This window comes from Manis javanica, chromosome 2 (assembly GCF_040802235.1).
Source record: "Manis javanica isolate MJ-LG chromosome 2, MJ_LKY, whole genome shotgun sequence".
Lineage (NCBI taxonomy): Eukaryota > Metazoa > Chordata > Mammalia > Pholidota > Manidae > Manis > Manis javanica.
Window position 1 is genome coordinate 209,640,816 of NC_133157.1, and position 14,241 is coordinate 209,655,056.

At 46.2% G+C, this 14,241-nt stretch overlaps 1 protein-coding gene across 1 annotated transcript in view; it reads right to left on the bottom strand.

Moving 5' to 3' along the window:
• Window positions 1–14,241, bottom strand: part of FER1L6 (fer-1 like family member 6) — a 123,050-nt gene that overhangs the window by 63,688 nt on the left and 45,121 nt on the right. The window contains exons 18-20 of the mRNA XM_073230095.1: window positions 9,892–10,069; window positions 5,948–6,072; window positions 1,198–1,332 (exon numbers count right to left, since the gene is read on the bottom strand). Of these exons, the coding sequence (XP_073086196.1) occupies window positions 1,198–1,332; window positions 5,948–6,072; window positions 9,892–10,069 (438 nt within the window). The remainder of the gene's footprint in view (window positions 1–1,197; window positions 1,333–5,947; window positions 6,073–9,891; window positions 10,070–14,241) is intronic.

Genomic DNA, 14,241 nt, shown 5'->3' on the forward strand with positions numbered 1-14,241 from the left:
AACCATGTTTCTGGGAACAGAATTGAAGGGTACTTATTTTGTGACCATCTCTCCAGAAAATGTATACTATATACATAACAGTGGAACTTACATTCCACAAATATATACATCTAGCTCCAATTTATGCTGAGGGAACAGGACCCAGAGAGTGAGCGTGAAATGTAGAATCAGAATGTGTATGTCAAAAGCCACACCAGCCACCCCCATGTGTGCAGGGAGAGTGGACACAGGAGGCTTGGGTGAGGTTCTGGCTCTGTCTCCAGCTAGCTGTCACCCTGAAGAAGGTATTTGAACTTTCTGGGTCTCTGTTTCCTTTTCTAGGAAGCAGGAGAGGGACTCATACTCTCCAAGAACCCAGCTCACCTTCTACAATTCTCCCATCCTATTTTCCTCCTGACCTTGGATCAAGGTCAGAGCTGCCCCCATGCTGTGAGGAGGTGAAGAGGCTTTAGGAAGACTTCTTGGAACAACTGCTATGCTTAATGTATTTGTGCTTCTGCAACTTCCCAAAGAGATAAAGACATCAAAGAAAATAAATAAACCTCTGCCTTTCATTTTAGACTTCCTGATTTTAAAAAGGAGAAAAAGATTTGTCTTACTAATCTAAAACAAAATCCCCCTGTGAGCTTTGAATCTATCCAGTGTTTCAGAACACAGACATGTTCAGAGAGGAAGAGGTCTGATTGACATCGTAAGACAAACGGGACAGAGATGAATGTGTTCACACAGGGCTTAGAAGCAACAACCAAGGGAAAAACAATCCAGTTACAAAGGCTGAAATCTTGACAATACTTATCCATTTTCTTCCAGCCAGGCCAGATCAGTAAACACCTCCTATTTTCAGAAAGCATGACATTTTTATTAAACAGCAATAGGACATAGAACTAGCTGGGGGCTGGGTACAGCTGTGGGTTGCTTTGTACAAGCATTCTATTCCTGAAGATGTGTGGGACAACTGAGTTTTGTGAACTAGATCTATTTTAATTGCAATCTAATGGCATATCTAAGTGAAAAACCCTTCAGTAAAGCAAATGATTGTCACCAATGTCCTGGTTCTGTAAGTCACTGTTTTCCCAGATCAGAATTTTGTCTGGGCATATCTAGAGGCCTGAGCTATCACAGGCTGGTTAAATAAAGTAAGTTAGTTGAACATGGCATTTTCAGCAAGGCACAGTGGGCACGGCCCAGGACACTCACCACCGTGTCGCTGTCGTACAGCTCTACCACCACTAGAGGTGGGGACTCCACCAGCTCCCTCTGGTCTCCATGCAGCACCAAGTTATTGAACAGCAGCATCTGGTTCCAGGTTGGGGAGAGGGTCTGGGAGATGACCTGGAAGGTGGGGCCAAAATAAAAGCAAAAGCTCATTTTATTGGGTTGTAGGGGGCTCTGACATACATTCATCCAACATTTACTCATGGACACAAAGAGAACACATCCTCCTCATTGTTGCTCACTCATTCAATATCCAAGTGACAATGTAAACTAGGTACTATTATGTTCTAGGTGCTAGGGGACACAGAGTTCCTGCCCCAGAGAAGCTTCGATAAGTGTCATGAGTAGAGCCCCTAATGACTAATACCCTATTTGCATACATAATGTGAACTCAGTCCTCAGAGAAGTACTGTGATAATAACAGTAGCTACCTTTCATCAAGCACTGAACATGTTCCAGCAGTTGCACTTTACACGAAGTCTCATTCAAACTTCACAATTCCTGAAGGTGGATAAAGGTATCTACTCACATTTTACAGACCAGGAAACCAAGGCTAATTTACCTAGAGCCAGAAAGTGTCAAGAATGGGATTCAACATGAATTGTCCAGCACTAAAGCCCAGGCTGCTAACCTCATCCACCTCACCAAGTAGATGTTAATATTATCTCCATTTTATGGAAGGGCAAACTGAGGTGGGTGAGATCTAGTGATTCTTCACTTAGAAGCAAATAAAATGATGTCATTAAATACTCTAAAGTGGGCTTTAAATCTAATATTCCTTACATGGAATTCTCCTGGCTTGTGGATATTTATTTGATAGTATTGAACTGATCAGACTTCAAAATCACCTTCACCACTTTGCATGACAATTTTCTTTCTACCATAGCATGCTGTGACATTGGCAGTTGGCTGCACCCATTATATAGATGGAGAAACCGAAGGACAAAGAAGGACAACAACCTGCATAATTAGTCCAGAAGCATGAGTGTCTCGCCTAGAAGTAGCTCAGAGACCCCCCTGGTTCCTTCCAAAAGAAGGGTGTCATTGAACTTGTATCCTCTATTCTATTTAATTGGGTGTTAGGAAACATGCTAGTTTTAAAGACTGGGGTTGCCTGCAGGATAGGCTCCTGAGCAGAAACTGGCCTGTTAATAAGTGAGGCCAGTCCTAGGAAGATGCCACAGTCAGATTTCCTTCTCTTCCAGGCTGTGCAGGCAAACGGGTGATTTCATAGGTGGATATAGCACAGCGGTGGCTGGGTCCTGAGGAATCTCCGCACACCTTACACTGTTTACTCCAGGAGAGATCAGAGAGAGATCTGGCCTGGTCTAACTTTCCAGGCTCCAAAGAACAAATAAAGCTGTCATCTCAGAATTTTATAGCAAGAGCCATCTCTAGTTACGGCATTAAATCATTGGTACTGCGGACAGGAAAGAATTTTTTATTGTTCTCCTTTATGGGTCATAAAAATGCATTCTGCAGTTTCATTCCTTTCTTGCTTTTTGCTTTTAGAGTATTTTATGCCTCAGACATAGTGAGGTTTTTGACATAACATTTCAGAGAAAATCTTAACTTTTGGGGCAGGAAAAGGATGGTATCAACCAACTTACAAACAGGAGTTAGAGAGTTGCAATGCAAAGTAACCCTGTGTCGGTGGCAGACATCACAAAGAACGATGGGTTTTGATGCTGCTTTTAAAAACAGAAAGGTGATCTCTCCTGCAGCATGCAACCAAGTGATAGCAAAGCAATTTAGGATCCTCACAGCATCTTTCCTATAGAAATATTTTGATGGCTTCCTTGGTACTTTGAGTTATAAATGCCACCTGATAAGATTCCAGAAGCCAGCATTCATTCATTCATTCATTCATCATTGATTCATTCAATATATATTAATTCAGGACCCGCAATGTGCTAGGCACCAAGAGAGCATGCTGTGCATAGGGAGTGCTCAATAGCTATCTTCAGGAATAAATGAATGGGTTTTGGGCTGTCCTTATAGTTGTTCCCTGAGTAGAAAGACTACATGGACACCTTCAAGAGGTACTGAAAGGCTCACCCAAACGGAAGTACATCCCCTGATTCTCTGTTAAAATGCCCATGACTAGCCTCATTATGTCAGGGCTTCCTGAAGGGTATCACTGTTGTGGATGACATTATTTGGGAGACCACGGTAGCACTCAGCTAACACTTTGATGGAGGAGTGAGATCGTATGGATGGGGCATGGCTTTAGAGTCTGATACCTGGAATGTTGCCCTAGTTTCATCACCTGTCTTATGACCAACCTGGGCAGGTGATTTAACTGCTCTGAACCATAGTTTCCCTCATTTAAATGGTGTCAGCACCTACCTTTAAGTATTGTTATGACCACTGTCTGAGGTTAAACATATTAAGGGCCCAGCACACAGTGGGTGCTCAATAAGTGCATGTTGCCCACACAACTGCACCCCACTCATCTATTTTTATAAATGAATAAACATTTTCTGAGCACCTACCACATACTGGGCTTGGTATCCTGGGTGGTCGTGTCTAACAGGAGACCATCCGTGCCATGCCCTTGGGACTCAGCCTCAGTCTAGCTGTTTGAAATCCCAGGTTCCACGCTCCTCACCCTCTAAGCTCTGCCCCACCCCTCTACAGCTCCCCCTAAGCCATGAAGCTCCTCTCTCTCCATCTATCTCCAAAGCCTTTCTCTCTGGGAGCTGTCTCCCTTTCCCTTTATCCTTCAGTCAACACAAGATTTCTAAGTCCCACATCCTCAGTGATGCCTGGAATAACAGATCCTTTTCTGAAATATTTCATACCATTAAGTCATTTCATAGAGGACTGGCTGCAGGCCTGGCTCCCCCGAGGCCGCTCTCTCTGAGCTCCATCTGGTGAGTTCAGACGAGAACTACCAGCTGAACAGTGGAGGCCTGTTGGCTGCAGGGCCCCCGGGCTCAACTTTCCTGTCCTGAGGAGTGCCGGAGTGGGGCATGTCACACACAGACCAGTTCCCCCAAGGCAGCCTGACACTGAAGCAGGAGAGGAAGCTCTTCCCAGGGAGCTCCCTCAAACGCTCTGCCCCACCCAGGGCCCCTGACACTGCCTCTGACAGCCTGGAACTCCACACACTTGTGGCAGGTGGAGGAGGCGGGTCCACCCTTCAAGAATTGCCCACCCTTCAGGTGGGAAGCCCTAATGACAATAATAACAAGCGGTCACATAGCAGCTATTATAAGCAAGGTGCTGTCTCGGGTGTTTTACCCTTTGGGAGGTAGGTGCAACATCATCATTCTGATTTTGCAGATGAAGAAATTGAGGTCATGAGGGTTTTGCTCAAGGTCACACAGTCAATAAATGGAATGGCTTGGACTTGAACCCAGGCAATATGGTTCCAGAGTCTACACTCTTCATCACTGCGCTACGTACTGCCTCTCAAAGCACAAGAAAGAGAACAGAGTCCAGAGTCTTCACACTTCATGCATTTTCACGCTCCTTTGCTAAGTGAGATGGAGCCACCTTCCTTTTCAAGTCTCTCTCGATTTCTCTCCCAGACAGATCTAACCTGTCTTCATATGGCTATTAGAAGACTTTGAATAGCCCCACACTGTGGGGTTCCTCATGGTGTAGCTGACTTTCCAGAGAACTGCCTCCCTCCGCACCGCAGAATCAGGGTCTGGTCCCTGTCTCCCCTGAGCCCAGGCATGGGACCCAGGGCAGAGCAAGCGCTCTTACAGATGCTGGTGACATGCACGAGATGACAGTGCACATTGCGATACTGGTCTGTGTGTCACAGATCCAAATGTAGCCTCTCAGTCACAGGCCTCACTTGGGAGAGGAATGTCAGCCCTTGTAGCATTTGCCAACATAGTGGCCACCATCCGTCAATCACTTTGTACACTTCAGTTTCTGTCTCCTCACAACACACCTCTTTTCAGATGACACACTGAGGCTTAGTGAGTAAATGCAGCTAAGAGTAGATAAGCTGAAATGTGACCTCAGGGCTCTCTCTGGCCTTTGTCTTAACTTCCAGGGATAGACCAGTCCTTGAAGGAGCTTTCCTCTCTCAGAGCAGTGAATCCTCAGAGATTAGAGAAACTCCGTAGAGAATATGACTAAGGAGAAAAGCATCCTATTGGACTTTGCTAATAGGAACATTTCTCACATTTCAGCCCTCAGTGTATAGGAAAGGGAGAAAGCACAGAGCAAACAGGGATAGACCCATCCCCTGATCCCCACCACATCCATTAGGAAGGAGTGGTTTCCAGAGGGAGACGCTGAATCACACAGGTGTTGAACATGCACCAGTTCCCCAGCTGGTAAGTACAAAGTGACAGTGCAAAGCTCCCTGATCACAAAGCTGGTGCACTTTCTCCCCCACCGGGACCCTCACTGAAGACCAGACCATAAGCCTGGGTGGGCCACCTCTGTGCTGTTTTCTCAGTTGTCCATCCCCCCACCAAACTTGGCAAGTGCCGTGCACCTCAGCAGGCGTTGGGGGGCTAGGTTCTGCTTCTTCTTCTCATCCCTCTTCACCCCATCTCTCCTCCACCTGGATACTTGACCTCTTGGTTTCAGAACAATGGATCACATTGGAAAAATACACCTTCCCTACGTGAATCCTTCCTGAAACCCCTACATATGCAGAGACCCTGCTATTTGCAACATGTCCCTGCTATTTTCTTTCCTGGGCTCTGCTGTAGATTGGCTGTGGGCTACAGGAAAAAGGAAGGCGGGCTTCTCTGGTTACCTTTGTGGTCTGGCAGTGGGAAAGGAATGAGACCCTGGCAAAGGGATCTGAAAGTCCGTTGCTGTCGGCCGCGATGAGGCCCCGGGCTTGGTACATGTGCGCTCTCAGCTGACAGACATGCTGGGCTGCAGGACAAAGAACAGAAAGGGGCAGCTGTTAGCAGGCCCCACCCACAGTGAGTGCAAATGGTGGCAGTGTATGAGCATCTGCGGGCGTGGCCAGAGACAAAGACCATAAGCATCACCCACTTCTGAGATGGAAGATGAAGCAGTGAAGAAAGGGGACGGGGCAGTATTTGGGGGGCACTTTGGAGCCAGGCCTTCTCCTGGGTGCTTTCACCACACTGTGGGTTCTAGTCTCCGTAACAACTCTGAGAAACATAAATAATTGTCTCCATTTTATAGATGAGGGAGTTGGCTCACAAAATGGCTAAGATACTTCTCCAACTTTGAAGAGCTAACAAACACCAGAGCCTGGATTTCATTTCTGCCAGATTCCAAAATCACCTTCCCTTTCTAAAATAACAAATTGCACTTCCTAGCAATTCTCCTGGTTCCATTGTGTGTGTGTATAAGAAAGGGGCCACAGGTGTTTCAATAAACTCAATATACTAAGCCTTGAGCCATCCATTCACCATTCCTCCACTGAGCCAGCCACTGTCATTTTGAGCACCTGCTGTGTACCAGGTACGGTCCCGGTTGCTAAGGATTCTGACGCAGCTATGACAGCCCCTGCCTTGGGAGCTCCAGGCAGGGAGCAGACCACAGTGATGGGAGGCCAGGGTAAGGGTGGTGCAGAAGATACAGGCCAAGGACACTGCAGGGGGTGGGGAGGAGCCATCAAAGGCAGGAGTGAGTGCACCTGTCAGACAGGACCATGGCGGTGCAGACTGGGGTTCAGTGGGGAACCCAGCCTCCCCCAAAGGCGGTATTACACTGTGATCGAGTTTGTGTTGTCATGGGGCCTGGGATACAGGAACTCTTGCATGGCAATTTGAACAGCTCAACTTTGTGAAATAAAGGGTCAAATACCCTATGCCCCACCCCCGTGCCACTCCTAAGCATATTCCACGTGGGTCTCACACGAAGTTACTAACTTTCTCTTAGTTATTCACACGAGCCTATTAAACCTCTCTTTGACTTTTCTCCCTCACCTGTAAAATGGGGGCAATAATAGTTTTTCATAGGATTAATGCAGGAGATCGAAGGGCTGAGAATGGTGCCTGCCACAGGGGAAAAACTCTAAAAGTGGGGTCGAGATTCTGGTGTGCTGTTACTATGGCTCCTTGTAATATGACCTGGGATGGTGGGCAGCTGGGGGCAACCGGGTCTACCAGGGCTCCAACGGCAGCCGCATGGACTGCACATTGCACAACGCCAGGGGGCGCCGTTTACTTAGTCTAGTTTCTATTTATCTGAAACCTGGAGTCTTCCCAGCTTTGTTCCTTAGACTAGCAAAGTCTGCCTTCTCTTTCCTCGCATTGGCAGCCCGTCTCCTGTGCTGTGACTTACTTTCCACTTGTGGTTACTAGTGACGTGTCTGACTGTCCCCACTGGAGGACCAGTACCACCTCTAATTCATCCCTACCTCCCCCACTAATGTTCCTATTGCAGGTGCAAACTAATTATTGGTTGAATGGATATTTTCTGAAGCACAAGATGACTGAAAAAGCAAACAGTAGGGTGTGGAAGGCGACCCAAGCCATCAATGTCAGTCCACAGCAGAGAAAGTTTATTAGGTCAGCCTTTGAAAACAACATGCTGCAAAGAATCAGGAAGCTTTGGAAAAAGTTTCTCCTCTCCCATGAATTGTTAGTAGCTGGGACTGCAAACATATCCATGTGCCTTGGGTCTCTAGAAATAGTGTCAATAGAAATAAGAAGATAAGTTAATGTGGGTGTTTTTTACCCCAAGATGAAAACTCCCTAAAGACAGGATGGAAAACAGTGGAAATAAAACAGGGTTTAGAGATAGTTTGCTCCATTTAGTAACTGTGTGATCCTGGCCAATTTCTAAGCATTTCTGACACATCCTCTATGTACCAGAAGAAATTGCCTTCTATAAAATGAAGAAATTGCCCAGGATTGATGTGTGAAATAAGTTAAATGTGCAAAGTATAGGGCACAATGCCTGACACATGGTAGGAGCCATGCATTTTCCAAAAGAACAGGGCCAAGCTATCCTTGCTCTTATGAGTTTACACTGGGCATGGAAAGCACAAAGTGAACCACTGAACCTTGCCTCTAACTTCTGAGCCACTTAAATTCCACTGGCAATCAAAGTCAGCCACTATCAGAGGAGCCTTGTGCAACACAGAAAACCTAGATGTAGAGATAGTTCTCCACTGTTTCAACACTGGCCCAATTCAAAACTCAACTTCAGTTCACATGAAGGTAAAACGGCAGCCGACTCCCCAAATGCAGCAGCAGGGATCCTGCAGACTGAAGCAATTTGGAAGCAGAAAGCAAAATGCAACTGTAAGGCATTCGTACTTAGAATAAAAAGCAAAATTATACAAAGGTGGAAATATGATGGCACTCTGTGATATAATGAGTTATAAGAAATACATGTTTGGTCATATAAATGACCAAACATGTATTTCCCAGGTATTTTTGGCCTTCATCCACAGTTCCTGAAAAGACGACAGACAGTCTTAGAGATGAAAGGGGTGTTTCGTCATATTAAGGAGAGACTTTTGGGCTCCCACCCAAGGGCAGGGGCTAGAGGTCAGATCAGCCAATGGCCAGTGATTCAGTCAGTCATGACTGCGGAGTGAAGCCCTGCAAAAACCCCTGAGAAGAGCTCCGCTCTCTCCGCTCAGCTTTGCGTGCTCTGCCCTGCTTTTCAGTGGGACAGAGCTCCTATGCCTGGGGAGCCAGAACACCCCACGTGCCACCAAGCCAGGCCCCAAGGTCCACGAGGACAGAGGCTCCTTTATTTGGGACCTTGCCCCATGTCTCTCTAAATCTGGCTGTTAACTTGTTTCCTTTGTTAAACTGACAAATGGTAGTGGTTTCCTGAGTTCCATGAGCCACTGTAGCAAACTAATTGAACCTAAGGGGGAGGTCGTGGGAACCTCCAATCTGTAGCCGGTTGGTCAGAAGCACAGGTACTGCCTGGGGCTTGCGAACAGCATCTGGAGTTGGGGTGGACCCCTTAACCTCGGAATCTGGTGCTATCTCTGGGCAGATAGCACCAGAACCGAGTTGAGTTCTCGGACACCCTGCTGGTATTCGAGAATTGCTTGGTGTAAGTAGATGTGGGAAGACCCCCTCCCACATTGGAATCAGGTCCAGGTACCCGAATAGAGTTATACTACTATTACTGATGTGTATAATATTGTTAACTGTTGTATACATACGTAGGGAAGAAATGTATCATTGCATTTGGTGTTAGAGATCTTGCACACTTATAGAAAATATCTGCATAAAAGAAAGGATTATATAAAGCATGTTCAACTTCTAAAAACAGCCAATTCAAGAATGCAGGTAGAGAAGCATAAGTGACCCTAAGGATAGCAGCTTCCAGTGGGACATTACTGGGACATGTATATACCTGCTGTTAGGTCAAAACCCTAAAGCCATGTAAAAGGGAAATATGCCTTAATTCCACAGGCCATAATCAGCACAAGAACTTATTGATGCGTCTTTAAGAGACACCTTTGCGTAAAATACAAACTCAGTCTACACGGTGTGCTTACAGAGAAACTCAATTGTATTCTCTCCATTAATGGGAAAATATAAATTTTTATTCCAGATGTGTTTATTGACTTCACTTTATTCTTTTCAGGTGGGACATTGGAAGGTAAGAAAGAAAATTTAGAAACTTTATAAAAAGGAGGAAATCAACTGATCCTAAAATAATGTTCAAACAACTAACACACGTCACCCTCTTCATTTTCCCAGAGGCCCGCCAGAGATACCTAATGACCCTCACTGCCCATACCTTGGTAGAGCAGGTTGTCTGGGGGTTGACTGGCATCAACTACTTTGGAGGACATCTGTGCTTCATAGCCTGCTGGCAAGTTGTCCAAAATGGCACTAGAGTGCCTGATGGAACCCAGCCACAGGTACACGTCGACTTTTGCTTGTACCGACCAACCAGCCGGCCGTTTTCCAGGAAGCTAGAGAAAGGTTACAAGGAAGACCACCTTGTTAGTAGGAGCCAGTTAGGGACATCACTCGTCGAGAAAAGAGGTCCTGGACCTGGTGGGGATCAGGGGTCCAGAGAGCAGTTCTCAGGGGGATCACCATACCCCATAATGAGAATAATGACCCCCATTGCCACGATACACAATTCCGGGACAAGACCCAGGTCTAGTGGGGCCTGAAGCTTAAGGAGGCACTAGAGCAAGCACGTCCAAGCCCTGGAGCATTTCAGTCTAACAGGAAGGTATGGTTAGTGCCCCTATTTTATAGATGAAGAAACTCAGGCTCAGAGAGGTTAAATAAGTTTCCTAAGATCCCTCAGCTTTTTAGGTAACAGAGCCAGAACTCAAACCCAGGAGAGATGATTCCAGGTCTAGACTCCAGACTCTGCATGCCCACTGCCTGCCTCTTCCTGAGCTGAAATCTCCCTTCCCAGAATTTCTGAGGGCCTGGAGTTCAACCGGAGCCCCTGCCTCTGCCTCGCTCAGAAGTACGCACATGCTGTTTCCGTAGACCAGGCCTCCGTGTGCTGAAGGAACCACCTGCCCCCCAGGCCCTTTCTTACCAGCTGAACATCTCTGGTTCCTTCTTCATCCCTTCCTCGTGCAGCATGGTCTCAAATCCCTGTACCAGCCTGCGTGCTTTCCTTTGAACATACTTAGGTTTGTATTTATATTGATGTTTGTGTGAATTTGGTATTCATGTGTGCATTAGTGTGTGCAGCGTATATGCATGCACATATGTACACGTGGGGGGGGGTTGCACACATTCTCAAGGTGCAAAGGATACACCTCAGTGCCACGTGGCTCCTTTTGTTCTCAGACACCATGATTCAAGGACTCCCGGACCCCATCTGAGGAGTCCCAGGCCCAGACTTGGCTGCGCTCAGGATTGTTGGCAAGGTCTTCATTCTACAAACAGCAGCCTCTCCAGATTTTCTTGTGACTCTTCTAAGTGCCTCTCCTTAGTGTTCCTTAGGCTCTCCGGTCAGTATTTTCCCCTTTCTTCTGTACCACTTCTTTCCCAGAGAGAATCACAAAATTCTATGAGGGCCTACAATGTGGCCTGATAATTTCCAAGGCAGCCATGGAGAGTCCCTGAATCCAAAATTGAGTAGTTTGCCTTTCTGTCTTGCTCAGTGGGTTCTCTACATGCATTTTGCACAACTCAGTTCAGCAACTACCTGAAGTGCCGCCAGGCCTTGCTGAGGGAGCAGGGTCAGAAGGGCATCACAGTGACCAAGACACAGTCCCACCCCCACCCTTGTCCCCCTTAACAACTGACATCTCGACAAGGAGCCAACTTGCAGTCACTTAAATCAAATGAGAAGTGTAAGGGAGAAAATGCTGAGGGAGCAGAGAAGTAGCAGCTGGTATTGCCATTATTTCCCTAAGACTCAAACATTTCGCTGGGCCTTAGTCAGTGCTTTGGGGTTGGACGGGCAGGAAGGCATCCCAGGAAGAGGGACGCGCACGCACAGAGCTACTGGGCAGGAACCAGCAGTGGTAAATCTGCACTAGCATTTAGTGAGCACTCACCCCCTGCAGGAATGGATGTGCTAAGAGCTTTGAGAAAAGAAGGAGCTGGGGCAGAGAACGACATGGACAGAGGAGGCCGAAGAATCCTGCCGTTCTGTGGAGGAGGTTCGATTTTATTCTTTAGGAAGTGGGTGTCTGCCATTATTTACTCAGCTTGGAAAAAAAACAAATAACGTCATCGTTGTAACAACAACCACTCAGCAGCTCATAATTTTTAAAATTACAGTAAGGAATTCTCCTCGATTCATCACTTCTTTAATAACGATGATAGCTGCAATGCATTGAGCACTTGTTCAATACAACACACTTTACTGAAAGCCTAAGGCTATTTTGTTGTAGTAAAAGCAACCCCCCTGCCATTTGTGGATGCACTGAACCATCAATTCACAAAGGCAGGGATGTTTTCTATGAGGAGTGCTTGGTGCCCAGGAAGCACTCGGTAAAGATTTGCTGATTACTTTTCTAATAATAATAATATTTTACATTTGTTGAGCATTTATTTGGTCTCAGGCCCTGGTCTAACATTCCTCCCTACTCACAGAATGTCCTATTACTTGTATACTATTAATAAGCCATAGGTTATCACTCAGTTTCATGATGACTATAAAGTGAATACTTGCATTACATGTATTTTTAAAATGAGGAACTGGAGGTTCAGAGATGTTAAGGCAATTGCCCAACATCAACACAGAGCAAGGCTGGGAGAGAGCCAAGATTCAATCCTGCTCTACCCAGCTCAGCGTATCCTCTTAGCCAGGGCCCCTCACACACTGATAGGAGTGTCAGAGCACAAGCACTGCCCACGCAACTGACTAAAATGTAAATTCTGGTTCACCTGGTCTTGGGTAAGGTTGGAGATTCTGCCTTTCTCCCTCTTGGTGCTGATCCTGCTGGTCTACAGTTAACTGTTTTAAGTATTTGAATAGCAAAACTTAACTTGTTATGCTGGATTGCCCTGAGGAGTTCTGATATCCTTTGCTTTCTTAAAGTAAAACAAAACAAAACAACAACAAAAAACATCATTCATTTCTACTGCTATGAAAATATGTGTGTGTGTGAATTCATGGTCAGAACCAAAATTTCAGCTAACATCTTGTAAAAACCACCATTGCATTCCTAAAGTTTGCTGTTTATACATCTTAGTAAAAATATACAAATTGAAATGCTTGCAAGACAGTGCAGAGTCTCTAGGGACCCAAGCTGGAATTCATGCAACGTTACAGAGCTCCTTCCTAGGCACTCTCAGAAACAGCATCCCTTCTTTAACTTCACAGCACCCCCAGCCTGGGGTGAGACTTCCCCCCTCCCTACTTCCCCACTCTCTTTTCTCTCTCAGTTGCTCCTAAGGCCTGACCAACCCCAGCAACTTCTTTCTTTTTGAGAACAGCATGGTAGGTCATGGGGGAAAAAAAAAAAAAGAAAAACAGTTAAAGAATGCAGAAGTTCATCTAAAAACTATGGTCTCCAATGTATAAAAATTGCATGAGACAGAATGCTGAAGTCTTAGCCTCTCCCAGGCCCCACTCTCTTCCCTCCAGTGTGCTGGTGAATGCTAGCTTAAAGGAATAGAAATCTTGGCACAACAGAAAATGGAGAGAAAGATGGTAATTCGCACAAACTGTGTTGAAGTTCATCGAGCCTTAGAAAGAGGAGGTTTATCTCACAGAGGTCTAACTTTGTGGCAGGACCAGAAGCTTATCATTTAGCCACCACTTTCTCCCACATAGAATTTTGGGCCTCCTAGAGGAAGCTGGAGGCCCAAGAAGAAGAGGTGAGATTCAGGGGTGTGGAGCAGAAGATAGTACAGAGATGGAGAATAGACTGAGAAGGTGCTCTCAAGGCCACCCAGTGTGGTCTTGGCACAGACGTGACTCAACGAGAAAGGAACAGAAAGGTTGAATGACACCCTGGGCTCTGAGTGCATCCACTCCACCAGCAGAGGAGTTCCCTTCGGGTGACAAATGTCCTTGTCCACTCTTGGGCCACTGGGGGTCCAGTGGGGAAGAGCCTGAACCGGGAGAACTCTGCTGCTTGGGATAGTGGACTGGACTGAGCTCAGCAAATTCTGTTCCAGCATTTTTAGCAATATTATGAATGTAACTAGAGAAAAAGAAAGACCATGGAGCCAGGGACCATGGAACCTGGGCTGAAGTTACAGATGTACTATTACTTAGCCATGTGATTTCAGATGCAATACCTTTGTTTCCCCTAGATTAACATTTCCCAAGGTAGGCCCCTTGGAAGAGTAGTTTCCTAAAATTTAGAAATAGCTGTCCTAGATGAATAAGGTTGACAAACATGGGCTGTAAAAGTTAAACCTTTTCCCCTAACTGCAGGACCTCCCTGAGCCTTCTACTGGGCTCTGTGACACTCCAAGACAGGGACCCACATGCAGCCACCCGAGTGTGTGGAACCTGGAATGCTTGTGGGGCCACGCAGAAGGCAGCTGTTGCACAGAATCAACTTTGAGGAAACTCCGGCCTAGAGATTTTAGTGATTTACATTCTATGCTTTGTCTTACTGCACTTCCTAATCCCCAGCTGAGAACTGGATTGAGTGGCAGGTATGTGAATACTTGGGCTTCCTGGTGCAGCTCCTGCTCTTGGTAG